This window comes from Onychomys torridus, chromosome 3, assembly GCF_903995425.1.
Source record: "Onychomys torridus chromosome 3, mOncTor1.1, whole genome shotgun sequence".
NCBI classification, from domain to species: domain Eukaryota; kingdom Metazoa; phylum Chordata; class Mammalia; order Rodentia; family Cricetidae; genus Onychomys; species Onychomys torridus.
The window spans coordinates 83,966,094-83,993,737 of record NC_050445.1 but is presented as its reverse complement, the minus strand read 5'-3'; the positions used below and the strand labels follow the sequence as shown (position 1 = coordinate 83,993,737).

At 42.6% G+C, this 27,644-nt stretch overlaps 1 protein-coding gene across 15 annotated transcripts in view; it reads left to right on the top strand.

The window, feature by feature from the left end:
• Magi1 (membrane associated guanylate kinase, WW and PDZ domain containing 1) overlaps window positions 1–27,644 on the top strand; it is a 629,136-nt gene that overhangs the window by 363,307 nt on the left and 238,185 nt on the right. For all 15 annotated transcript variants that reach the window (XM_036181540.1, XM_036181545.1, XM_036181542.1 and 12 more), the window contains exon 2: window positions 6,785–6,901. In XM_036181540.1, the coding sequence (XP_036037433.1) occupies window positions 6,785–6,901 (117 nt within the window). The remainder of the gene's footprint in view (window positions 1–6,784; window positions 6,902–27,644) is intronic.

The window sequence follows — 27,644 nt, the reverse complement described above, 5'->3', positions numbered from 1 at the left end:
TCTTCAAATATTTCTCTTTGAGGTGGTGGAGAGATGGCTCAAGCAGCAGTCAGGAGCACTGGCTGCTCTTCCAGAGAACCCAGGTTTGATTCACAGTACCCATGAGGAGGCTCACAACCACCAGTAACTCCAGTTCCAGGGGATCCCACACTCTTTACTGGCTTCCAAACATATGTGATACACAGAAATACCCCCACACATAAAATTTAATGGTTTTGGGTTTTGTTTGCTTTTTGGTGACAGGATCTCACTGTGCAGCTCAGGCTATTTTTGAACACTTTGTACTCTGGTCTCAACCTTTAAGTGCTGAGAGTATAAGTGTGTGCCTGTGTGACTGGCTTGTTTCTCAAGGTTGATAATTTATATCACTTTGTTATTGTGGTAAAATATCTGTACGACTTTTTTTTGTTTTGTTTTGTGTTTTCGAGACAGGGTTTCTCTGTGTAGCTTTGCACCTTTTTCCTGGAACTCATTTGGTAGCCCAGGCTGGCCTCAAACTCACAGAGATCCGCCTGGTTCTGCCTCCCAAGTGCTGGGATTAAAGGCGTGTGCCACCACCGCCCGGCTAAGACTTCATTTTAACCAGCTTTAAGGAGAGGTTTTGGCATCAAGTGTATTCACATTATTCTGCAGCCAGAACCACCCTCTGTTTCCAGAACTTTTTGAACATCTCCAACCAAGACTCTTTCTTATCGAACACTAACTCCCTAATAATTATATTTCTTTTACAGGTGAGAGATATTTTGGTTAAAAAAAATATTAGAAAGAAACATGAATAACACCATGTTGATATCCTTTAACACAAATGACACAGGTGAAGATCTGTAGGTCATAGTGGCTTGGTCACTGTTACTGATAGTCCTGTCCTCTTCCTTTCAAACTATATTGTAGAAATTTATAGTTGCCTAACTAAAACTTATAAGGAAAATACAGAGGGTTCTGAGTTACTAAAAATAAATTTCCTTTTCTTTCCCTGAACTAGAATATTTTAATTGAAATTATCATCCTAAGTAATAGATTTCATTATGGTACTGATGCAGATAGCATTTGCTTCTCTTGCCCCGAAAGAGACAGAAAATCCTACTTCAGAGTCCAGCCTGAAGCCCCAAAGGAAAGAAACGTGATATGCCTGAAGACATGTGAAGAAAATGGGATGAATAACCATTCCATCCATGAGCTGTGTCCTTAAATATGCCCTAGGAGCCCCTCCCCTAATTCACTTGCTTGCAGACTAAGCTTCTGCTCCGTGGAAATCAGTTTCTTGACCTTTGCTGCATTTTTTTCTTCATGTCATCCCACTGACATTTATAGCAACATGATCTGGATTAAAACCATACCTTGATTTTTATATGAAGGAAAGTGAATTTTGGTGTATTGAAAATTGAACCTTATACAATATTAAGATGATATATTGATAGTCATGAAATTTCAGAAAACTCAATGGAAAAATACAAAGATATATTTGGAAATTTAGAAGATACAGAATTGTCCTCTTTTACAATTGAACACTTCTTGCAATCATCTCTGAAAGTGTGCACATATGTCCATGTGCAGTGTGTTCAGGTGGACATGTCTGTCTGTTCACACGGGTGTCTGTGCACGTGCATGCACATCTGTGGAGATGAGAAGTTGACTGAGTGGCTTCTTCAATTGCTTTTCACCTAATTTTTTTCTTTTATTTCTTTCTTTGTTTGGGGAGGGTATGTTTTTTTTTAAGACAGGGTCTCACTATTTGCTCTGGCTGTCCTGGAACTTACTATTTAGACCAGGCTGACCTCAAACTCACAGAGATCTCTATGCCTCTGCCTCCCAAGTGCTAGAGTTATAGCCCTGTTACCACTACACTCAGCCTCCCTTCTGATTTCTTTGAGACAGGGTCTCTCACCAAATCAGTTTGGCTAGGCTGGCTCCCCAGTAAGCTCCAGGGATCCACTTATCTTTGCCTCCCCCACACTTTGATTGGAGGTTTATCCTGACACAACCAGCTTTTTATGTGGGTGCTGGGGATTTGAACCCAGGTCATGTTTGCACTTTACTCACTCACTGAACCATCTCCCCAGCCCTGGGCAAAGCACTACATACTTCCGACCTATGTTCTTTCTTTCATTTACAAAACAAATCTTTAATTTGAACAAAAGTAAAGATGCCATAACATACTTACAGTTTATTATTTATCCACCTTACAATTTATTATTTCACTGGCACAATGCCCTTGACAATTAGGAAAAGATTTACTGACATGTCCTCTGAATAATTGGCAATTAATTTGAGATTAGATGCTCAGAGTACATTATTCTTAATGGAATGTGAAGGTGGAAGCCTTTCCCATCCAAATGTCAGGGAATGCAGAGTAAATGTTAACTGGCAGCAGAGTTAACCCTGCCCTTTGCACATCCACTGAAGGGAGGGTTTCGGTCTGATGACCATAAACCATAACTGGCTTGCTTAGTTGGAGCCTAAAATCAAGGATAATCCAGCAGAATCTTAATAATACCATCCCATCTGAAAACCTCTGATTTATACTGATGGTGACTATAGAGGTATGCATCTCTGTTACATATAGGGAAAGAACTAATGTTTCCCATATATTCTCTGGAATTTATTTTGGAGCCTAAGGGTGTATTTAGATATCACAGACCACTTTGCTACTCATAGCTCAAATAGTGTTCAGTGCCCTTTGAATTAATTAATTAATCTATTTATCCATCCATCCATCCATCCATCCATCCATCCATCCATCCATTTATATATGTGTGTGTGTATGTGGGAGCACAAGTGTCATGGCAAACATGTTGGGAAGAACATGCAACAGTTGGCTCTCTTTTACCATGTTGATTCTAGGGATGGAATTTGGGCTTGGTTGGCAGACTTTGCCCACTGAGCCTCACTGACCCTGTCGGTAATCTGATAGGACTTTTTCATGTCAAATACCACCTAGATCATAGGCCATGGGAAACGTTATTCTTGCTGAATCATCCTAGAGTACCTTACCCCCTGAGCTAGAGGTTAGCAAGTGTGACTATCACATCTACCAGTAGTTTACCAGTTAACAGTCTTTCCTGAACCTCGGCTCGTTTACCCAAGAACACACTATTTTAGCATGAAAAGACTTTCACCCATTTCTAGAAGCACTGGAAATGTTCTTTAATCCAAGCTTTCTCGCCTTTTTTTTTTTGTCTCTTGTTATTTCTAACCCATTTGAATAGCATTCAAATTGATATGATTTTTTTTTTATCTTTGAAAAAGAATGATAATTCATGTTTGGGCAAGTTTTTATTCTTTTCCCCTCACCTCAGAAATTGTCCACTTGACACTGTAGTGATTACAGTTTTTAATCTCTTGGTAAGTGCTTCCACTCTGCCCTGCACTGTGCCATCCTGTCACTGCCTGTGATGTTTACAGCTGCCACGTGATCCGCTCCTATTATGTCATTGGTCTATTTATACGAGGGAGAGAAGAGAGGCTCAGGAGCCATGAGTCATGCAACTGGATCCATACCTGGGCCTGTGTTTGTTCACTGCCAAGATGTGCCTGCCCTATTCTTTCTGTTTGACTCTAATGAAATTGGGAATGGAGCATCTAGCACTGTGCCCAGCATATGGTACCCACTCAGCCACCCATCCCATCTAACTCTGTTCCTTGTATGAGTCTGTGCATTCCGATGTGTAGGATCAGTGTTGTACCACACAGGCTATCAGTTCGAGATTGGCCTCTCCCTCAAAGAGTCCATTGTCTTCTCTGTTTCTTAAAAAGTTATTTGGAGAGCTGGAGAGATGACTCAGCAGTTAAGACCACTGGCTGCCCTTCCAGATGACCCAGGTTCAATTCCCAGCACCCACATGGCAACTCACAACTGTCTGTAACTTTAGTCCCAGGAGATCTGACACCCTTATACCAAGGCACATCAAAGAAAATTAAATCAGTTATTTTTTTAAATTATTTGGAAATAATTGTTGTGGTTGTTGTTGACTCATAGTTGTAGTATAGTGTTTCTCAATGCCCTTCATGAAGTTGACTCATGTAAACTGGTGCCTAAACAAATATCCATGTACTCCATACATCAACTACTCCATACCATCATGCATTCTGCTCTTTGTCTTTGTTTCCTTCTATTCTGGAGGGAACACGTTAAAACTTTATGGATGAAGTTTTGTTCTCTTTTGTGTCTGGCCTCTGTGTTCAATGTTATGTGCTTGAGAATTGTCAACATTATTTATGTATTTGCAGTTTCTCCTTTTTAAGTGCTGTGTAGCACTTCATCAAACTTATCACATTTTGTTTCATTGCCCCTGGATAAACATTTGGATTGTTTATGATTTGAGGTTGTCGTTATTAAGGCTACTGTAACAATTCATCTTTGTTTCTTTTTGTGGACTTATTTTCTTGTTCTTCATTTCCAGTGAAATTGGTGGTTTACTTGTTCTGTGCAAATTTGACTTAATAAGGTATTGTTAAATTGTGTTCCCATGAGGCTGAGCCTCCTTCTACACCTACTAGCTGTATGTAAAACCTTGTTTTATAACCTTGCCAAAAGGTGATATATTTACTCACTCTTCGAATTCTGCTCTCTTCTGGTAGCTATGTAGTGGGATCTCCTTGTGATTTGAATTTGTATGTTCCTATCTTCCTATCGTCTAGGTATGTGTCAGCATCGTGTGTGTGTGTGTGTGTGTGTGTGTGTGTGTGTGTGTGTGTGTGTGTATGTTCGTGTTCTTTTCTGAACTTTTGAAGCATCCTGTCTGTCTATCTCTCTGTCTAGGGAGCCGGTAATGCAGCTCTTGCTTCATCCATAAATAGGTGATAAATGACTGAATGGTGTTAGCTTTGACTATTAATGTATGTATGTATTTTCCTTTTGACAACTTGAACCTTGGTTTTAATACAACTGAAATAAAATAGTTCACGTGCAGTTTCATCAGTTTGTGCCAGAATGAGCAGGTGTGACAAGTGAGACCAGAAGGTTCCTGCCACAGTGGGAGATACCGTCATGTTTGCATCAATGTCTTAGTCCTAAATCACTCTTCTGAGCTTGAAGTTGCTGCAAGGAGTTCTGTGGCTCGCATGGTGACCGGTGGCTGTGTTGCTTCACCAAGGCTAGAAATGCCTCTGCCTGATTTTCATTTTGTATAAAAACTGAAGGAGACTGTTTGTTTGTTTGTTTTTGTTTTTCAAAACGGTTTCTCTATGCAGCTCTAGCTGTCCTGGAACTCGCTCTGTAGATTAAGAAACCGGCCTTCAACTCAGACCTGCCTGCCTTTGTCTCCGAGTGCTGGGATTAAAGTCTGCACCATCACTGGCCAGCTGGGAAGACAACCTTATTCTTGTGATTTTTAGGCACCTCTGAGGGTCTTTATCCATTTCTTTTACAAGTCTTTAAAATTCTCTTTCTATGACACACTTTTGCAACATTTGAAAGCTTCCCTTTTGTTCTACCAAGTATACAAGATTTCAAGGAAATAAAGACACAATGAACTGTAGCTCAAAGAGCAATAAAAACGCAATGTGTGCCTTGCATTTGAAAGGCAATGGAGGGATGGAGATGTGCCCACCAATAGTTTTTATCTATAAAATCAAGAGTGGGGCCTCCTTTCTCTGCTCAGGTCTTTTACTCTAAAAGAGATGGCTGCCCTTTTCTTTTGAAGATCCCTTCTATTAATGTGTGTTCTCTCTTTTTTATTTTGTAGTTTATATATTTCATTGTTTTTATTTGATTCTGGGGGTTGAACTTAGTCTCAAACTGGCTAAGCTGTGCCTCAGTCCATTTCCTGTTTAGAATCCTTTTTCCACACAAAAAGAATCATGAAGATAGACAAGTTACACCAATGATCTCACTCATGCATGGAATATAAAAGCTGGTTTCATACTAATTGAGAGTAGAATGGTAAATGGTGTTTACCAGTGGTCTGGGTGGTAAAAGGGGAGAGGTTTGTCAGCAGGTAGAAACTGGTTTGCTCTCACTGAGAAGGATAACTAGACATAATAGTATAGCAGTCTACACTTTAAAAGCTGAAAGAAAGGATTTTGAAAGTTTTCACTGTATACAAATGATAGCCAGCTTAACCATTGTGCAGTATACACCTGTGTTTAAACATTGCACAGTACGCTCTTATATACTCCTATATATTAAGTTGTAAATTTTTCCCGCTTGTATATGCCAGTTAAATAAGGTTTAAATATGCAAAGGGGTCAGACCTTGAAGGCTCTTTTCTGAGCTCCCTCCCATGACAGGCATGTAGAGGTGTAGCTCCTGTATTTTAGCAGTTACTATGCGGGTAGGCTGCGCTTTACTGAATCGGTTTCTGTTGGTTGTTTCTACATTGTTTCTACCTTGCTTTTGTCTTTACTTATCGGCTACAGTAAATTATCCTGGAGTTCCGAACAGGCTTGCAGGTGTAACCAGTGCAGGCGGCTTTGTAATGGGACAGTTGTTGCAGATTGTCCCCTTTGCAGTTTCAGCAGCTTGTTCTCCCTCCCAGAGTGTCTATGTATGTCATGGGCCCCCATCTAAGCATAAAGCCTGGAGGAGCTTCTCCGTTCTTGGGCTTTGTCGTGTTGCATGTGATAAGGCCCGCACCTTAGTGGATTCCGTGCTGTTTTCTCTTTGCTGAGTTCTTCTGGCTGTTCCCCTGCGGAGGGAAATGGAAGCACTTCCCCACAGTGGCTGAGGGGCTGTGGGCTGGATGTGCTGGGCGCTGCTGCTTTCTCACACACAGCTCTGAGGGCTCACTCTTCGGAAAGCCCTCTCTTGTTGATGTGCTCTGTCTGTTTTATGTATTTCCTGCAGGGGGAAGGCTCAACAAGGACCTGCGACACTTCCTCAACCAGCGGTTCCAGAAGGGGTCTCCGGATCATGAGCTCCAGCAGACCATAAGGGACAACCTCTACCGCCATGCCGTGCCTTGTAAGTAGCCAGCTTTCATGTCTCACTGCTGGAGAGGGAGTGTGTGTGCTCACACGTGTGTAAAGAGGAGAAGGAAGCTCAACTGATGGCTCTGGCACACTTGGTAGCGAGTCCACCCAGTGATGCCCTGAGTGAAGCAAATGGCGGTTGACCGTGGGACAGACAGCATGGTGTCATGGTGTGACTGTGTGCCTGGATTTCCACTTGGCTCTGCTACTTGTACTGGTTTTAAATGCCGAGCAAATTATCTACCTTTTGTGAGCTCACCATCTGATCTGTGTAAAGAACATGTCAGCCATGCTAGCTTCATGGAGCTACTTTGAAGTTTAAGTGGGCTGAAGCGTGTAAGCAGTTTGTAAAGCCTTGGCAAGGTGAAGCCTCTTGCAATAGAGACATTTCTAAACATTATTGTGTTTAATGGAGTGAGCCAGGCAGAGACCTGAGACTGACCTGGGTGGAAGCCACAATGGCCTTCAGTGGAGGCAATACCACAGTATACTCTCCTTCCCTACAACCAGATCTAAAAATTCCCAAGTATGGATTGTAGGAAGAAAGGATTTTCAAAAGATTAAAAATTCCAAATTCTAAAAATCATTCAATGCAATCAAATTAGAGCAAGCAAGATCCAGAACATCGGGCCTCTGAAGGGAAACCTTTGTGGGTAAGGACAAGAGGCAGTGTGTTGATCTGTGAGTGGTAAATGGACAACTGTCTTAGAGTGGGCCATGGACACACTGTGTCCCTGAACAGGCTGATCTTACCTCTGCCTCTTGGGAAGACGCAGTGTTTATTTGATTTCATTCACACCTCAAGGAAAGAGTGATCCTGGTTTTATTACTGGGAATTTTACATAGTACTGTCTGTCACTTGGTCCTTGGAAGTTTGAAAGAGTTTTTTGGGATACCATTTTTAAGACACTGCCTCCTAGAGGAAGATTAATATCCACAAAGCCCTCCTATTACTGTGATCTGTTGTCTAAAAATGGTGTTCTTTAAAATACGGTATTTTGTAAATAATGTGCTAAATGCCAGTGTTTGCTGATACTACTCTAAACTCACAAGCGTAACTAACCAAAGGCTTTGCATAGATTTGAGAACCTTAGGAAATCAGATTCTAAAACACTCTGCTGCCCTCCATTTACTTGGGAGTAAATCAAGGCTCTGTGGGAAAGAAGAACACTGCAAGTGACCTGGGCCAGCACTCCAGAGTCCCCTCTTTCCTCACTGGCAGCTGCATCTGACAGAGAAGAGGTGACCTGCTAACCTGACTTAGTTGTCCTCAGTTCAGCTTTCCATATTGAACTGAGACTCCAATCCCAGTAATATCCTTGAATGACTCCATGTGTATGTGGATTGGTTGCAATTCCTAAATCTAGTCTTGCGGATGGGGTGGGGCTCTCAATCCCATTTTTATTGATCTAGTAACACAGTTTTGAGTGAGAATGTGACTCTGGGTGACAGGATTGAGGCTGTATGATCCAGCTGGGTCCACCTCTGTCCCACTGGCCAGTGTCACAGACACCAGCCCTCTAAAAGCAGATGGGGAAACAGAGTCATGGGGAGTTCAGAGCAGATCCTCATCTTTTGGACTCTTGGACCTCCTAGGGCCTTTTCTTAGCTGTCCGGTGACTGCCTGTAAGTTACAGGTGCAGGTTGAATGCGAATTTGCAGAGTTCAGTAAGTGCAGACTCATGCTTGTTCTCCATGTACTTTTTCCCCTACCTAGATTCCAATTTAAGAAATGGGGATGAAGCAAATGATCACACCATTGCTTGATGCATCTGTGGTGTTGCCATGGTTACATTTTTGGCAAGCTTTCCCATTTATTTTTGCCCTCACTGATCTCTTGGACCTGACTGAGATACATGGCTTGATTTTAAGTGTGCCACTATTTAGGAAATAGTACCAAAATGACCTCAGTTTTGTTTTGTTTTGTTTTTTAAACAATAGAAAATAATGTTTCTCTTTGCTTGAAAAAGTACTTGGTATTGATGTCCTCTTTGTATGAAACTAGTAGATAGGAATTTAGAAAGTGGAGTTTGTGTTTGGATTGAAAAAGAAGATACATCACAATTCACTGTACCTATCCAATTATAAAGTGGCAGAAAAATGAGGTCTATTTCTGTGTGTAGTATGTTCTCTGTGTGTATATGCATGTATGTGTTTATGTATATGTGCATGGATGTATGTGATGCATGTGTATGTACACCCACTTGCACATGTGTGTAAGTGGAATGCAGAGGTCCGCTTTTGATGTCATTCGTCGGGTGCTGAAACCTTGGGTCTCTCACTGGGACTTGGGGCTTTACCATTTAAGCTAGGCTGGCTGCCCAGAGAGTCCCAGGGGTCCACATGTATCCACCTACTCAGCGCTAGGATTACAAGCCTGTGTCACCACATTTGCCTTTCTAAACTAGTGGGTACAGGCCCTCATGCTGGTCTTGCAACCACTTTGCCCTCTGAGCTGCCTCCCCTGCCCATGAGGTGGTTTTTAACATGTGTTGGCTAGTGTGATGTGGAATTCTGTGGCAGGCTTGGGATAGTCCGTCCCTGGGTGTGTTTATTTTGATCTTTGGGCCTATGTCTGGCAAAGCAGGGGTCTTTCTTCACCAGTACCTCGTGTGAATGGCTGAGGAAGCCCAGGATCGGGAGACTCCGTCCTCCTTGTGTTGTAATAGGAACCAAGCTTATGAGGGAGGTTCTTGTAGGCATGACCAACCTCCTGACTTTGCAACTCTATCTCACACTTGTGAACCTGGTAATGTATGTAGTCAGTCTCTCTCTCTCTCTCTCTCTCTCTCTCTCTCTCTCTCTCTCTCTCTCTCTCTCTCACACACACACACACACACACACACACACACACACACACACACACACGATATCTTATCGTGTTCTAAGTTTACCATTTTGTCTTGTGCCCTGTTTGTAACTGAGGCACATGCAGCCCATTTCCTAGCCCCTGCCTAATGTGTCAGCCACACAGACTTCTTCCTGTCTCCATCACACATCCAGCGCCTTCTTCTGTGTGCACACATGGTTTTCTCTGACCAGCTCCTTACTTTCCTTTTAAGGTTCAGCTTAGATGCCTCTTCTTCCTTGAAGGTCTGCCTCATCTCCTTGACTGGGACAGGCGCCCTCCTCAGGGCTCTCAAAGCCCCTCACCTTCTACTATGTCCTGAGTTATGGTTCCTAACGTGTGTCTGTATGTCCTTTTAGAATCTTAACTTTGCCAAGCCTCCCTCTGTGACCTCTTACCCCTAACCTGGTGCCGGGATAGTAAGATAACTACTTGTTGAGTGAATGAACAAAGGAAGAAATATGGAGGAAAGTTCACTATTTTCCTTGATTTTTCTTCCTTGGTTATGCCTATGTAGCCTTTAAGAGCTGCTTTTGCATAGATTTCCCGATTGAAAGGCTGCTCAGAAGTTTGCTCCCCTCAGAGATTGGCTGGTAAGGAATTCACTGGCGGCTCAAGCAAACCTGAGCATGATGCGGAGGGGCCCTTTGCAGCAGCTCTTAATTACAGTCTCTGTTGCTGTACCTCCCTCAATGATAGCCTTCCTGTTCCATGACTTCCTGTCTTCGCCGATGCGACAGCGTCTGAGACTGTTGCATTGGAGTGGCCGCATTCCACGTGAGGATAAATACCTTACCTGACAGGGATTGTCATTTGCTGTGCCGCTGCTGTCAAAGTGAGATGTAAGATGCAGCTCACGGCTCATTCAGCAATGTTGCTTCTCTGGAATGCTGAGTGCACTCCCCTCCTGCCTCCCAAGTCTTGGGGCTCTGCTCTAAGGGCCCTATTTTTCTACACAGGCAAAGAAATATCTCCTAAAACAGGGAAGGAGAAGGGGAGGGAGCCTGTTTTACAGCTTAATGTTTTGTTGATCTAGGCTCTCTGTGATACTGAGACCATTGTGACCTGCCCAAGAGGTATTGATTATTAAAAGAGTTGACAAAGAGATTGTGTTTGATCTCCAAGACATTTTAAATTTGATGTGATAAACAGATGACCCTGGCCTTTATTTACAGAGGTGCCATATTCAGATAGACAGTTGAACATCTGCCAACATTGACCTTTTTTTTCTCTCTCTCTCTTCATGCATAGAGCCATGCATTACTATGGGAACTATTTGAACCTATTAGTTTTCTCTTAGGCACTGGTGTTTCACTTTGGCGTGTCTGAAATCAGCCCATTCAGCCATGATCTTTAATAATTAGAGCTAATGGTAGAGTAGACCAGGAGCAAAGAATGCTGAACGTCTTCTGGAGTGTGTGTCTGTGTTCAGGTTGTGTTTGATGTCAGTGAAGTGCTTCTGATTGGAGCCTATAGAGAGGTCTGTATGCATCTGAGGACTGTCATGACTGTTATCCTCTATTCAAAGTGCTGCCTAAAATTAAAAGGAGTTTTTTGCTCTTTGCAAAGCCTAGCCTGATTCCTAACATTGATAGTTACTCACCTTTGTGACTTCTGTGTCTCAGGTGCTCTGTTGTGATTTGTATAGTTTGTGTAGATTGCCTGTCTGTCCTATCACCTCTAACTCTAGGGTACATAGGCTCTTATGGGCCTGAAGTACAGACAGACAGACAGATCTCTGTATCTGTGTGTGTGTGTGTGTGTGTGTGTGTGTGTGTGTGTGTGTGTGTGTACGCGCGCGCGTGCATGTGTGTTTAACTTTTAACCTGCCATATAAGCTGGTTTATTTAGCAAGTAGTGTGGTAATATACAGAAGATCATCACCACAAACCACCTTTTAGATTTCACTCTGCTCTCCTGGACTTCCTCACTGCCCCTCTGTCATTGGTGCTTGACAAAGAGATACTGACTCTCTGGGACATTCTGTGAAGGAAGCACTTTTCCTGTGGTGTGTGGGGCCCCACTGTTCACTCTTTTCATGGATGCTTGTGAGTAGCATATAAGCACCCAAAAGTGAGTCTCCCTCTTCCCAGGTCATCTGTCAAGTGTGTCCAACCTGTGACTCACAGACCACATGTGTCCTGGGATAGCTGTGAATGTCCCAGCCTGGCACAAAATCATAAACATGCATCCCGAAATGTTTTTGCTGTTTTTTTTTTTAATTGGGAGGGGGGGCAGGGGGAGCAATTCAGTTGCACTCTATAGACAATAATGTTGTGTTGCAGTGTGAGAATGTTACACAGCCCTGGGACCTTCTATCTGAAGGTCTTCTGTTGATCCTTCCCCCTACTGACATGAATTTCCAAATTTAGCATCACTACTCATTTTCAAGTTCTCTCTAGGCTTTAGCTATCTCAGAAACACTCTGGACCAGGGAATATAAAGAAAAAAAATCACTCACCACTGGAGGGACCTGTTTGGATGGGAGCTCCACCTCAATCCATGGCACCCTGGTACCCCTATACCCATAGAGTCTGGAATGTTTGGGTGGGAGCTCCACCTCACACAGCCCCTCCCCAAACCTGCCCTTTCAAAGCCTGCCAAACACAGCTCCTCCTCCCCCAGAGAGTCTCAGGATGACTCCCACAGGGGATCTATAAGCAGCATCCCCCACAAACAGACTCCTGGTTCTTCCGGTCTGGTCCCCTTCTCCTCTCTGTGGGGGACAGGGAAAATCGCCCAGGAGCGCTTTGCCCATTAAATCTGGGCTCTTCCTGATTTGGTTTGTTGTGATGGTGGAAAGGCCTTCAGGAGGTGGTGTGTGAATCGGGCAAGAGCCTTCTTGCTGCTTGGTCCAGTGACAGAGGAGTGAATGAGAGGAGGCCACTCTCCTGTGTGAAGCCCCTTCTGAGGATGAGCTGTAGTTTGTTACTATTGTATTTCAAGTATTCTTAGTGTATGTAGCAAGAGAGGTGGGCAGCTCTAGTCAGTGATCTTTGCTGGTACCCAAGAACAGACCCAGTTCTAACTGGCACCAGAGTCCAAGCTCCGGTTTTGCTTCTTTGCCTCCCGTCACCTTGAAGATCAGTTTTTAAATGTATACTGAATCGTAAGCATCTCCTCTTAATAACATATGGATTAGTCCTTGGCTCAGTCCGGGATCCTAATATATCTATTTGGCAGCCGTGTTAATTTATTTAATTGCTTTATAATTTTAGCTGACATTTTCCATCAAGATTTGTTACAATTCTACAGCAATTTTCACAGTAGTTTTTGAAGGTACATGAGAGTTTCCTTACCACCTATTATGTCAGAGAAGGCCTTACTATATTTTAGTTTTTCAAAAAATATTTAACAAATAACATTCAATGTATTTTATATAAATTCTCCTTGTGTCAAGTGTATTCAGTAGAAACAAGTGCACATAGGGCTTGGTGTGTGGTTCAGTTGGTTGAGTGCTCACACCTGGCATTCATGAGCTCCACACTCCTACCCTTTGGGTTTGATCCCTAATGCCACATAGAACTGGGCATGGAGATTGTATTAGTCAGGGTCCTCTAGAGGAGCTGACTTGATCGTATTAATATACCTTACAAAGGGAACTAACAGGTTGGCTTACACGCAGTGGCTGTTTGCACTCTGCAGAGCCTGGCAGCCTCTAGCTGCTCAGTCCACAGGCTGGATGCCTCACCAGTCTCAGTGACTGGAGAGTGCTGGCATTCAGTGCTTGCTGGAAAGCTAAAAAGACTGGGTTCTATGTCAGTGATGGATGGTGCCAGCAGCTGCAGCAAGAGTGTAGATGCCCTTAGCAGCATAGAGTCCAGGGAGTTTGAGGCTAGCCTGAACTACATCAGCAGCTGCAGCAAGAGTGTAGATGCACTTAGCAGCATAGAGCCCAGGGAGTTTGAGGCTAGCCTGAACTACATGAGACCCTATCTCTAAAACAAAACAAAAACAACACACACACACACACACACACACACACACACACACACACACACACACCACAAATCCCACAAAGAAACAAATACGTTTTCTAGCTCTTTTTATGGATTGTGAGCATTTATGTTAAGGTCCAGGTAAGGACACTTTTCCTCTGATGATTTGATTGGATTGCTAAAGACTTGATGAAATAGGGTTAGTATCACTTGTGCTCTTACAGAGAGCATGGATTTGGTTCCTGCACTCAGACCAGGCAGGCCATAGTGGCCTGTAATTCCAGTTTCAGGGTGTCTGATACCCTCTTCTGGTTGTTGTGGGCTTCTGTACTCAAATGATATACATTTAGACAGATAGACAGACAATCTCACACACACACACAAAAAAAAAAATTAAAAATGACTGTGCCTTAGGTCAAGGATTCTTAAATGATTTTTAACCACAATATGTTTGCCTGAGAATTTTTTTATCTGACCCCAGGTATATAGATATATAAAATAGGCATATAAATCAGAATTTGTTGAGAAGAATTCATAAAGCAACTTACTTTAAAGCAATTATTTGGTGTGTGTGTATAATTTTGTCATTTACTGAAGATGAAAACAAACTTGCTTAAACAAGATGGATGTGCTTGTCCATACTTATGTAATCACTTAAATCTTTGTTGACTATATGATAGTGCAGGACATAGAACATTTTCCATGTCTTTGAGAGTTGATTGGCAGCTAGATCTTATGATGGTGAGAGCTGGGAATGCTGCTTCATACAGCTACACAGGACAAAAGAACAGAAGCATATTTAGGGCCATTTCAGAAAGTTTTGAAACTCTGAGATAGTCTCAACCCAAAATTCATTGAATCATTTTTTATGCAACCCAAGTGAGCAGCTCAAACAGTAATTTAAAAAATCAAACAGTTTAACACACAGTATCATCCAAAGGTCCCCTGTTTGATACACGCTGAGGATTGACAGTAGGGAAAATTTAAAAGACTTTCTGTTTTGTGTAACTAAATTATGTTCCTGTAAGAGCAGAAGACTTCATGTGAGCAGTAAAAATGCTGGAATTTATAACCTCTAGCATCTCGTTTCTGAGCCAAGCTCCTGTAGACAGTGTTGCTGATGTTCTATGCCATGACAGCATGCTAGTGCAAAGTTGCACTTGTGTGTTCAGAACAGGGGCTACAGTGATGCTTCGAAATGAAACATGGGAAAACAGTGCCACAAATACCCCAGATTCACTACATGCTTGAGTTCATTGTTCATTGCCGCACATTCAGCACCCGTTTATTGTTGCCAGAAGTTTCATATCTCTCACATTCAGTTACAGAACTTTATATGGGTTTCATCACACACTTTTAGAAACTATTGGTCTGGCAAGATGACTCCGTGAATAAAAAAACACTTGTCATGAATGTCTGGGGACCCAAGTTCAATCCCTAGGAGCCATATTGGAAAGGAAAACCTTCTGAAAGTTGTCCTTTGACCTCCTCATGCAACCATGGCACACAGTTACCTACACATCCCACATAGTGTGCTCTCATGCTCACGTACACACATACATGTTCATCTGTACTCACACATGGTGCATGTACACACACACAACACATATATAGACACATATACACAAGAAATACTGAGGTGTAAAACAAACTGCTCAATGTGATTTTATTCAATTTGGACTAGATAGTGTCTACTGTTCCATTTCAGTCACAATGTGAATAAAATTGTCATATTAATGAGTCACATAATGCATTTAAAATTAGGCAGTTGCCTGGGACAGTAGCATGGCTAACATAGTACATAGAAGCCCTATATTACTCTCTAGGAACACTCCCCCCATCACATATAATTAACTGGTTACCACTTCTATCTGGAAATATGCCTTGAAGTATTTATGGATAGATGGCCAGGATCAATACAACTAATGCCAGTTATTTACAAGAGAGAAAAAGCAACTGAAAATATACTGCCTGTACAGGAAGGGAACGAAAGAACAAATAACAGGCCAGCAGGCAGAACTGCTAACAGTGGGTGAATCTGGGAGAGGGCATGTGGTATCTATCCTATGTATCATTTTTATTCTTTTGACGTCTATAGATTTGGAATTACTCCTGGATAAAATATTCTTAAAAGAAAATTAACCCATACCCTAAAGAAGTAAATTAACCACTTGTTATTTGGTAGAAAAAGGGTGTATATGCTCCATTTGGGGATCATTCTTCCTATATTTATATCAGTGTCTTTAGACTGTCCAGGAGCTGAGATTTGGTGAGCACCTTGATAGGTCATAAAGCAGAGACCTTCTGAGAGATGTGCATAGTATGAAACAAAAATCTCCAATGGAATAGCAAGTTTATGTTAAGTGTTTTAGTTAGCATGTTTCTTGTCATTATTGCAGAACTCCTGTGAAGGTAGGCACTCCCGTCATACTGTTAGCCTTTTACAGATAGGGAAACTGAGGCTGATACGGTTCACTTTCTTGCTCATGTACAATAGGATTGAGACACTAGCACTCACGTCCACTCATAACTCTAGTTTTTTCATTAGACTTTGGGTATATAGTTGATATACCCAATCTAGAAAATAATTTAGGAGTAATCATTTTAAGTCAATTCTAAGGATTTGCTAATGAGATTCTAGAGGAATATAATAGTGTCTGTAGAATGATGATTGTATTATGAACATGTGCTGGATCCTGCATATGCTAGGTTTTACTCCACTACAGCATAGTTGTCTCCTGATGGTTCTATAACAGGGTACTGTTACTCTCCACATTCAAGGTTAAATAACTTGCTTACAATCTCACCACCCCTAAGTCATAGCTCTGTAGTGGATATTCTGCTAGATGCTCAGTTTGAGAAAGAGAGAGTGGAATAATATTGCTACTCACTTTGGAAGTACATGTCTCAAAGATGCTTTCTAAATAATGTGATGTAGTGTGTTATCCAGGTAATATCTACTACAAATTTATCAGAAACCCACTTAAAAGAGTTCTTCATTCTTTCTCTTTTTAATCCTTTATTTACAGTACAAGATTTAAACACCATCTTGGTTCTGAACCTGTCATACTTCCAGATCTGTGGATCCCAAATGCTGGGATTAAAGGGGTGTACCACTATGCCCTTTGGAATTCTTGTGAGTTTGAGGTCTGCCTAGTCTACATAGTGAGTTCCAGGACAACCAGAGCTGTATAATGAGACCCTGTCTTAAAGGAAAAAGGGTTTTGTTTGTTATGACTTGAGTCAAAAATACCCATCTCCTTACTCATATCTTAAACACCTGCTCCCAGCCTGGTTTTGGCAGTTGGGGAACCCTTTAGATGTGGAGCCAGCTGTTAAATGTAGTAATAGGGTTTCTGTACCCCAATAATAGATTGCTCCGCCAATAAAGTAAATCAGATCAAGACGAATTGAAAAAGTTTAACAACATGTTTATTTGAGCAAAGCAGCTCCCGGATGGGTTCTCCAGTCCCCGAGATCGAAGCCCAAGAAGCCAAATGCCTGAAGTAAAAATGGGAGATTATAATATAGCCTGTAGGTGAGAAGTGATGTGCCTGCCCAAGTATTGTCAAAATCTGGAATGCTTAAGCGGGGACTGGGGCTGCTGGTGGAAACACGGGAGAAAGTTGCACTAGTCTCCAGGAATGCAGAACTGGACTTTTTGGCCCCTTTTCTTTGTTTGAGATTCTCCTAGAGGGTGGAATTTGGACACAGAGGGAGGAAGGGGAGGGAGAGGAAAAGAGGGAGGGAGGGAGGGAGAGAGGGGGGGGGGAATGGGGCTTTCTGGATCATGCAGGGGCAAGCTGGAGGTTCCAACCAAACGTATAGTTTACTGTGGACAGCATTGATGAGCGGTATACCTACCTCTCACTTCCCCCTTTGCTGCCCTGTCTGATATCACATGAATAGCTTCAGCCACATGCTTCCACCTCTCTGAACTGAGTCACTCTGCCATGCTTCTCTGTGATGGTGGACTAAAACCCTCTGAAACTAGGAGCCAAAAGATATTTGTTCTTTATTTCTTTCAGATATTTTGGTCACAGTGAAACATATGTAATTAATGAGCTATCAGGATTGGCCCTTAATGAGCAGTGATTATCCATCCTGACTTTCTCAATTAAAACATCTACCTAACAGCCCGTGTCTATTTATTCATTTCTCTGCCTCCTGGAAAAATATTTACCGAACAGCAGTACCGAGCAGATGAATGTGTTGGGTGCTCAGTATTAAAGATAAGCTGGGTAAATTCCCTCCTTTTGGGTGTCTACTGTGTAGTGGGGAAAACAAAAAGCATGCGGGAGATCGCTGCCATGAGCCCAGTGAGTCATGTGACTTGGGATCCTACAAAAATACCAAAGGAGATACAGGGAAAAGCCGTGGAGGAACCAGGGAAAATCTACCCTGTGACTGTGAGCTGAGACCCCCATTAATGCTTGGATTCTTTTATTGCATCACTGTACTATGGGTCTAGATTTATTTGAAGAGTACATTAAAATTTTGTGTGGTGGCGTATGCCCTTGATCCCAGCACTTAAGAGGCAAAGACAGACAGAATCTCTGAGTTCTAGACCACCCTGATCTACTCACTGAATTCCAAGATAGTCAAGGCTATAGCCCTGAGACTCTGCCCCCCCCCCCCCCCCAAAAAAGGACTTCAAATTTAGGAATTTGAAGTCCATGATGAATAGGAGACTTGAGACAAATGACCTTTGCCCTACTTGTCCTGGGCAATTCTTGATAGGTATGCCATGCTTCACAACTTCAATCACCTGTTAAATGAAGATGCCCAGGAGCCTAGTTGACAGACTTCAAGGGCCCTCTCGACATGAGCAAGGTGTTCTCTGGCAGCCCTCAGGCCTTTCCCAGGGCTTTGCCTTCTCATCAGCCTGCTCTTTATTCTCAAGCCTATCTATCTATGTTTGACTTATGTGGAGTTGGAGTTTTCTGCCCTTTCCTGCCCGTTAGAAGTAGGCCATTATGTTGTCTTAGGGGCTTTGTTTGAAAAAGTGAGACATATTTTGGTTAGAAAGGAAATGAAATAATTTTCAAGGTCACTGGCTAATACCTGCAGGGATTTATTCCTCTGGTTTCCGTATGTGAGTGTGTTTGATGTTTTCTCCCATCTCCTAGGGTGGAACATTAAGTTCTTACAGCATATAGGAGCCACAGCTTCTGTATTCTTTGTTTTATCTACTGATTTTAGAGTTATACATGTCTTGTTTTCATCTCTAATTGGTTTTACATGGCTTCAGCTTCACTTAATTAGGATTTGTGGGAGAAACGCCACATCTGCTTCAGCAGAACTTTGAAAGGAAACGTTGCTGGAGTGGCAGCTGAAATATTCTTTAGTCGTGTGGTAAGACTTAGCAATGAGTCACCCTGTGAAATCACTATGGAGCGAAGTTGGGGCTTGACTGTTAAAGTGCCTGCCATGCTAGTCTGAGAACTTGAGTTCAGATCTCCAGCACCCTCATAAAAAGTCAAGTGTAGGGCCCTTACTTGTAGTTCTAGTGCTGGGGAATTTTAGCCAAGAGGATCCCTCAAGTTCACTGACCAGATAGTCTTGCTGAATCACTGAGCTCAAGATTCAGTCAGAGATGGGTGTGTCCAGAAAGTAAGGTAGAGAGCAATTGAGGAAGTGTTTTGATTTTGGCCTCTGACCTCCACACACATGGGTGGATATACATGTACACACACACACACACACACACACACACACACACACACACACATACATACACACAATGAAATTCCCCCAGATTTCTGACAGTGGAACTCACGGTGACCCTGGGAGACACTGGGTCATATTTTGTTTTGAGAACTGTGGCCTTGAGGTTTCATTGAGTTTTGTTTGTTACACAGTTCTATTCCTCCCAAATGGTAGACACCTACTTTATGCCTTGTACATTTTGTCAGAATTGCACACCTGCACACATTTGTACCATTTAAAGATTCTGCAGGGGAAGTTTGTGCCTTCCCAGTACACAGTAGAGTACATTATTCCCAGGGCACAGTAGAGTACATCATTCCCAGTGCCCAGTAGAGTACATCATTCCCAGTACACAGTAGAGTACATCATTCCCAGGGCACAGTAGAGTACATCATTCCCAGTGCCCAGTAGAGTACATCATCCCCAGTGCACAGTAGAGTACATCATTCCCAGTGCCCAGCATTTACAGACCAAGCAATGGGTGGGGAGGTAGTGAGGAGATAGCTGAGTGGGTAAAGTGGTACACCTGAATTCAGTCCCCACCACCCACATAAAAAAAAAAAAGCTGGGTATGGTAGCAAGTGATTATAATCTCAATGCTGGGGAGGTAGAGATAGGAAGACCCCTGATGCTGGCTGGCCAGCCACCCTGGCCTCACCTTACTTGGGGAGCTCCAGGCCAATGGGAGACCCTGTCTCAGAAAACAAGCTGTACAGTGCCTAAGGAATTACATGTACAAAATTATACATACAAAAGCCAAAACTGTACCATGGAAAAAAGAAAGCATCTTCAACAAATGGTGCTGGCATAACTGGTTGTCAACATGCAGAAGATTGCAAATATATCCATATCTGTTGCCATGCACAAAACTCAAGTCCAAGTGGATCAAATACCTCAACATAAATCCAGTTATACTGAACTAGATAGAAGAGAAAGTAGGAAGTGGTCTGGAATGAATTGGCACAGGAGACCACTTCCTAAATATAACACCAGTAGCACAGACACTGAGAGCAACAATTAATAAATGGGACCTCCTGAAATTGAGATGCTTTTGTAGAGCAAAGGACACGGTCAATAAGACCAAACAACAGCCTACAAAATAAGAAAAGATCTTCACCAACCCCACATCTGACAGAGGGCTGATCTCCAAAATATATAAAGAACTCAAAAAGCTAGACATCAAAATACTGAACAATCCAATTAAAAAACGGACTACAGAGCTTAACAGAGAATTTTCAACAGAAGAATCTCAAATGGCTGAAAGGCATTTAAAGAATTACTCAACATCCTTAGTCATCAGAGAAATGCAAATCAAAACAACTCTGAGATACCATCTTACACCTGTCAGAATGGCTAAGATCAAAAACACTGAAGACAGCTTATGTTGGAGAGGATATGGAGCAAGGGGAACACTCCTCCACTGTTGGTGGAAATGAAAACGTGTACAGCCACTCTGGAAATCAGTATGGTGGTTTATCAGAAAATTGGGGATAAGTCTTCCTCAAGACCCAGTTATACCACTCTTGGGCATATACCCAAGGAATGCTCAATCTATCCACAAGGACACATGCTCAACTATGTTCATATCAGCATTATTCATAATAGCCAGAACCTGGAAACAACCTAGATACCCCTCAACTGAAGAATGGATAAAGAAAATATGGCATATATGCACAATGGAGTACTGCTCAGCAGTAAAAAACAATGATATCATGAAATTTGCAGGCAAATAGATGGAACTAGAAAATATCATCTTGAGTGAGGTAACCCAGACTCAGAAGGACAAACATAATATGTACGTACTCATAAGTGGATACTAAATGTGAGGGAAGGGATGGCCAGACTGCAACCCACAACTCCAGAGAGGCTAGCTAACAGAGAAAGACCCTAGGAGGGACACATGGATGACCCTGTGAAGGATAAGTGGACATGAGTGGACTGGGTGTAATGGGTGTGGGGGTGGCAGAGGGTGAGGAGTGGGAGATGAGAACATAGGGAAATGGGAGGGAGGGTCAAGCTGGAACAGGGACAGTGTGGGAGGGCAAGGAGGAAGATACCATGATAGATGAGGACATCATGGGAATAGGAAGAGGCAGGGTGTTGGGGAGGCTCTCAGGAATCCACAAGGTTGACCCCACCTTGGTCTGCTGGCACTGGACTACTCTGGTGACCAGCCTAGCAAATAACCTAGCTGTCATCATAGAGCCTTTGTCCAGCGACTGATGGAGGCAGATACAGAGATCCACGGCCAGGCACTGAGTTCTGGGAATCCAATTGTCCTATATTTCCACACAAACATTTGTGCACCCATTTGTTTGCAGATGGACACACACAGAGCCACATGATTGGTCCCAGATAAAAGCCTTCTAGCAGCCCCCTTATACCTTCACCTATGAATACTTCCTTTACTTTTCAGAAGTAACCATGATTCTGATGCTCTCTATATGAATACACTTTTCTTCATGAACTTTATTTAAGTGTAACCATGTGATATGTATGTTTTGTTTTGTTTCTGTGTTCTTTTTTACGTTTATTCCCCCCCACCCATGTGTGTGTGTGTGTGTGTGTGTGTGTGTGTGTGTGTGTGTGTGTGTGTGTGAGAGAGAGAGAGAGAGAGAGAGAGAGAGAGAGAGAGAGAGAGCGAGAGCACTTGTATGTGTTGATTCTTTCCTTCCACCATGTGTTCCAGGAATTGAACTTACGTCCTCAGGCTTTGAGGCAGGTGTTTTCACTCAGCATAAACTTCCAGCCCACCCCCACCAGTTCTATCATATCTTTCTATCTTTTTCTAATGTTCTTCTTTTGAAATATATCTATGTATTTCAGTGTAGCAGGAATTTCATTTTTCCCGCTGGATAGGTTTTCGTGGTTTAGATAGACTGCCATCCTTTCCCCTTGGTTCCAATGGTCTCCAGCCTTTAGCTCTGGCTGTCTATGTTCTTACACAATTACATATGTATGCACAATACCTGGAGGGGAATTGCTGGTCAAAGTGAAGAAATAAATTCATTTGTGGTAGATCTTGCCAAAGCATTTCAAAGGTGGATGTAGTATTTATTCTGCCCCTACACTGAGTTCAGACCACACCTCATTGTCAAAGTCATCAAATATTGTTAGTTTTGTGTACAGATATTTTTGTCTTCTTGGTGAGTATACGGTAGTATTTCTTTGTGACTTGTTTGCATTCTTGCTGACACAGAATGCTATGGAGCAACATTTCAAATATTTTTCATCCAGTTGTATATCTTCCTTTGTAAGGTTTCTATTCTATTTGTTTCCATTTTTTTCTTTTAATTTTGATTATCTTTTCCTCAAAATTGTAGCAGGAATTGAGTTTTAAATTTTATCTTTATCTTGGGTAGATTGTCCAAACTAATTACATTTCTCAGGAGTGGGACTAGTAAGGTAAAGTGTGATGGCAAGTGCTTATAATCCTAGTACTCAGGATGCTGAGTTTAAAGGATTTGAATCAGAGGCAGCCTATGCTGCATAATGAGACTATCAATCCCACCGGGTCAGAATAAGATCACCACCACAATTTTTGAGCCAAATTTGAAGCAAGCTTTATTAAATACTGTCCATCTTCCTGGCCAGTGTCCATTCTTGGTATTCCAAATTATATTAGTCAGGGCCTTATAAAGGCAAACTGCACAAGGCTCTGTACTTCCTGCCCATATAACACCCTCCATCCCCGTCACTACATGTGATCAAGCACATCCTGTGTAGTTGGGGCAACCAAGCTTGTTTACAGAAGTTAAAACATGTAGCTTGTTATTGTACATAAACCACAGCCCCTAGCATTCCAGGAATCTGTCCTTGGGCAAGTAGGGCTTATAGATTAGAAGCAATTTTGTTTTATAGATCTCTTAAGCACAGTTATTAAACTTAAAACGTAACTTTAGTCATCATAAGACCTGTCTTTAAAGTATATATTTATGACCAAAAATCAAACGATAAAGTTTGTTGGGGCACAGAGGAGATGGCTCAGTTGGTAAAAAGATGCTTGCTTGCTTGCTTGCTTGCTTGCTTGCTTGCTTGCTTGCTTGCTTGCAAGCACAAGGACCTGAGCTTGACCTGTAGAACCCATGTAAAGGTATCTGGATGTGATGGCATTGATTAGTAATCTAGGTGATGGGGAGGCAGAGATAGGCGGATCCTTAGGGTTAGCCTAGTCTACTAGTGAGTTTCAGAGTCATTGAGTGACTTTGTCTCAGGAAAAACAAGATAGATGGTACCTGAAGAATGACACAGCTCAAGGCTGTCTTCTGCCCTCTGCATGCATGCACATCCACATACAGAAGTGCACCTGTGCATACATGAACATGTATGTACATACACACACACAGACACACACACACAGACACAGACACACACAGACAGACACACACAGACACACACACACACACACACACGTAAAGAAAACCCTACAGAATGGGTCCACTTATACCTGCTTTATAGGTGGGCTGCAATAAGATTGACACAGGAAGTGTGAATTGCCAAGGACAAAGCAGTGAGCGCTCTGTTCCAGGCACAATGAAGGCACGGACAAGTAACATCTAAATTAAGAAAAAGAAAATCTATTCTTGTAACAGAGGTCAGATTCATTAAGACATTGTTATGTTGTCTCCTCCCACCCCCCATTCTCTTTTTGTGCCCTTACCTGCTTCCTATTCTTTTGTAGTACAAAACTAGAATGGTCACATGCATAATACATACTGGGCTAAAGTGACTGATTTGTTACAAAGGTACACACTAGAGGTCATATCAATTCTCCCAAGAAACTTGTCTTTGCAAGGGAGACAAATGTGGAGTAGATGTGAGTTTCTAAAAAGAGGGCAAGAAGATAAAATGTAGATGGAACACTCAATTAGAGCCATCTCCCTGCTTTGGTAAGAAGCATGCAGAAAAAGGGCCTGGCTTCTGTCTTTCATTTCTTCCTTCTCCTTTGTTACTTAGCTTCTCAGAGACCCACTTTGTTCACCTGTAGAGAGAGCAATACCTTCCTCACAGCCTCTCTGGAGGCTTCTCACAGGGCTTCACCTCCAGCCAGCAAGCACTGTGCTGGGCGCTACTGTGCCGAGATGGCTGATGCCCCTGGTGGGAGTGCTGGTGCTGATGGAGGGGATGGAAGTGCCATTTGGCTAAGAGCGATCTTGATCTTGCCTGCCTCTGCCATCACCGGGCTCAGTGAAAGCTGTTTGAGGGCAGAGACAACCACAGGCCCAGGGAGCAGGAAGAGCAATGTTAGAAACGGGGAAAGGCTCTTCTCTAGGAGGAACCTCTATAAGTGTTAAGTTACTACTGGGGCATTGTTCCTGGATGCCCCTTTACATATCGGGCTTAGGGGTTGCGCCAACCCTGGTATCCCAAATGACTTACTGTGAGTTTTGTTGTTATGTTTGATTGTGTATTTCAAAGCATGTGTAATACAGGGCTGTAGGAGCACATGCCTTTAATCCCAGCACTCTGGAGGTAGAAGCAGATGGATCTCTGAGTTCTAGGCCAGCCTGGTCTAACAGACTGAATTCCAGGACAGTGAGGGTTATACAGAGAAACCCTGTCTCAGGGCAGGGTGGGTTAGGAGGAGTGTGTGCAAGGACAAAATCATAGTGACTTGAGAAGGTACTGGGATTGACTTTGGCATCTTCCCTCATCCTGGCTTTGGGACACTGAGACACTTGGGGACACTTGGGGACACCATTGGGGTTCTTAGTAAATGCAGACTTGAAATGTGGGCTCACACCCCCTCCACCATCCGGCTTTGTGGACTTGGATAGGTTGCTTCCCTGAGGTTTCCTACTGTTTTACAAACAGGATTGTGCTATGGTCCCCATCGACTTAGAGGATTGAGAGGCATAACATTTGAAGATATGACCAGGCACACAGTTGGCAGCCGTGTTGCTGAGATAAAGCCATACACTTGATGAGAAGTGTCAAATTCAGTGATATTTATGAGCACAGTGGTCGGTCCACAGAAAGGTATGTTTTAAGCACACCTACCAGACCATATAGTCTCACTCAACCCTGTCTGTGCGTTGTGGCTACAAGCAGGCTTTGGTTCTATAATCCTGTCACCAAGTGTTCCACGCTCTTTAGAGCAATTTCGATTGAGATGAATCTGCTGTATAACTAGCCTACCATTGAGCAGTCTATGATTTGCTGACATAAAAGACACTCACCTGCACATTGAAATGCTAAGTGTGATATTGTAGCCTTATTTATTTCTTTCCCCCTCATTGACTATAAAGCCCGTAAGCATGCTTTAAGGAGGTCAGGCAGTTCAGAGGGGCCTGCTTGGCCTCATGGGCTTCTGCTTTTGTTGCCAGTTCTTGAGCTCTCTGCAATGAATGGCTGCCTGCATGACAGAAGTGAGCTTTTCTGCAGTCTTGCAGAGACCCCACGAAGCACACCTGTGTGTCACATCATTTCCCCCAGCAAATGCATATCTCTGTTCCCTACCCTCTTTAGTTACTCACTGTAACCGGTTTTCTTCAGGACCTCCACATGGGTGTTAGGTTGAGTAGACCGTAATGGGCCACATGTAAAAAGTTAAAACATCCTATCCCCTGTTCTTGTGGGTTCTGTGGCCTGTGAGAGTCACAGCAGAGCAGACCAAAAGGCAATGATGACACAAGCTTAAGGAAGGTTTCAGTGTTGAAGATGGAGGGCTATGACCTGGTCAGACAGTCCACAATGCTGAGGATGGAGGGCTATGACTTCAAGGTCAGACAGTCCTTCTGTAGTGAGGTCCTACAAAGAAAGATTCCACATTGACAACATTCCTGTTCAATACAAATTTGGAGTTTCTGGAACTTTTATCTTTGATGGCAACATTGTAGAATAGCCCTCTTGCATAGATTACATTACATGAACCCTTGTCGAGTAGCAACTGGAAGCTTGTTGGTTGACAAACCTGTGCATGCTGTCAAAGAAGCTGGGCTCTTTCCACCTTGGAGGGCACTGTCAAACAGAGACAGTTGTGGGGAAATGCTCTACATCTACTCTTTTTCCTTTCCTTGTTGAAACTGACAGCCTTTGGATTGAGTTTATTTCCTATTTACAGTATGCTTCCCAGCTGACTTAGAAAAGCTTTGGAATTGTCAGTGGGATTGTTTTCTGTAAGGGTGGAGGGGTCACTTCTTCCTATATTTGTGGCAATTCAAGTCAAAATCCAGCTGGAGAGCAACATTTCAAATTGTTACACCTTTTCCCCTTTTCATTTGTAGTAGAAGTCAAAGGTTCTTATAAGGAGCTGCATCTCTGTGGCCCATACTAACTGTGAAATGATTTATCATCTGTCTTTGATGTTATATGAGAGCCATTATAATCTACATGCAGGAAAAAACATCAATAGTGATTTTCCATCATGTCTCGGCTATAGGTTGGCATAACATCCTGATATCGAGGTCCTTTGACTAATGTTAAAAGCATCAGAGAAGTTGAAGTTCTTTTGATTGGCTTCTCTTTCCCCAACAATATTTGTTACGTCCTAAATGAGCCTTATAGATTAACCTTAGGAGAAAATCAGTGTCCTTTTCCTGGCAAAACTTTGCTGCAGGACTCAAACAGCTGTGCTTAAAAGTTGTATCCTTTAAAAGGGGGTTTCATTTTGATCAGCGCCTCCTTTGTTCTACAATACCATTATTTCTTGATTTGGAGATGTATGTTTTTCTGCATTTGGGTGTGTTGAAACACAGATGTATGTATGTAATGTTATAGTTTCCTTTTTTCCTTGAAAACCTATTAAATTTGTAGCTTATAATTAATAACATGGTAAAAATGTTGTTTGTTTTTTCTCCCAGTGTCATATATCCTAGGCAGGCCTTGAACTTGCTTTTATACTAAACACGACCTTGAACTTCCAATCCTCTTGTCTCCATATCCTGAGCACTGAGTCCTGGGATAATATGCATGAACCAGCATACCCGATTAATGCACTGCTAGGAATTGAACCTGGGCTTTGTGCATACTGGGCAAGCATTCTCATCTGAGCTACAGCCCCAGCCCCAAACTAAGGAAAGTTTGGTATTAAAAAAAAATTCAAATGTTGAAAATAAATGGCCAAAGACTTTTAGATGATAGATCAAGTCATGAGTGTGAAGGGAATTAGAGCTGTTATGAGAAGGGTTAAGAGAATATGTCTATGTTTTGTCTTGGTTCTGCCCAATAATGACACAGTGTTCATCCTTCTGAGCATGCAGACAAGCTGCCATCTTTGGACAGGCCTCTTATGAGACTCT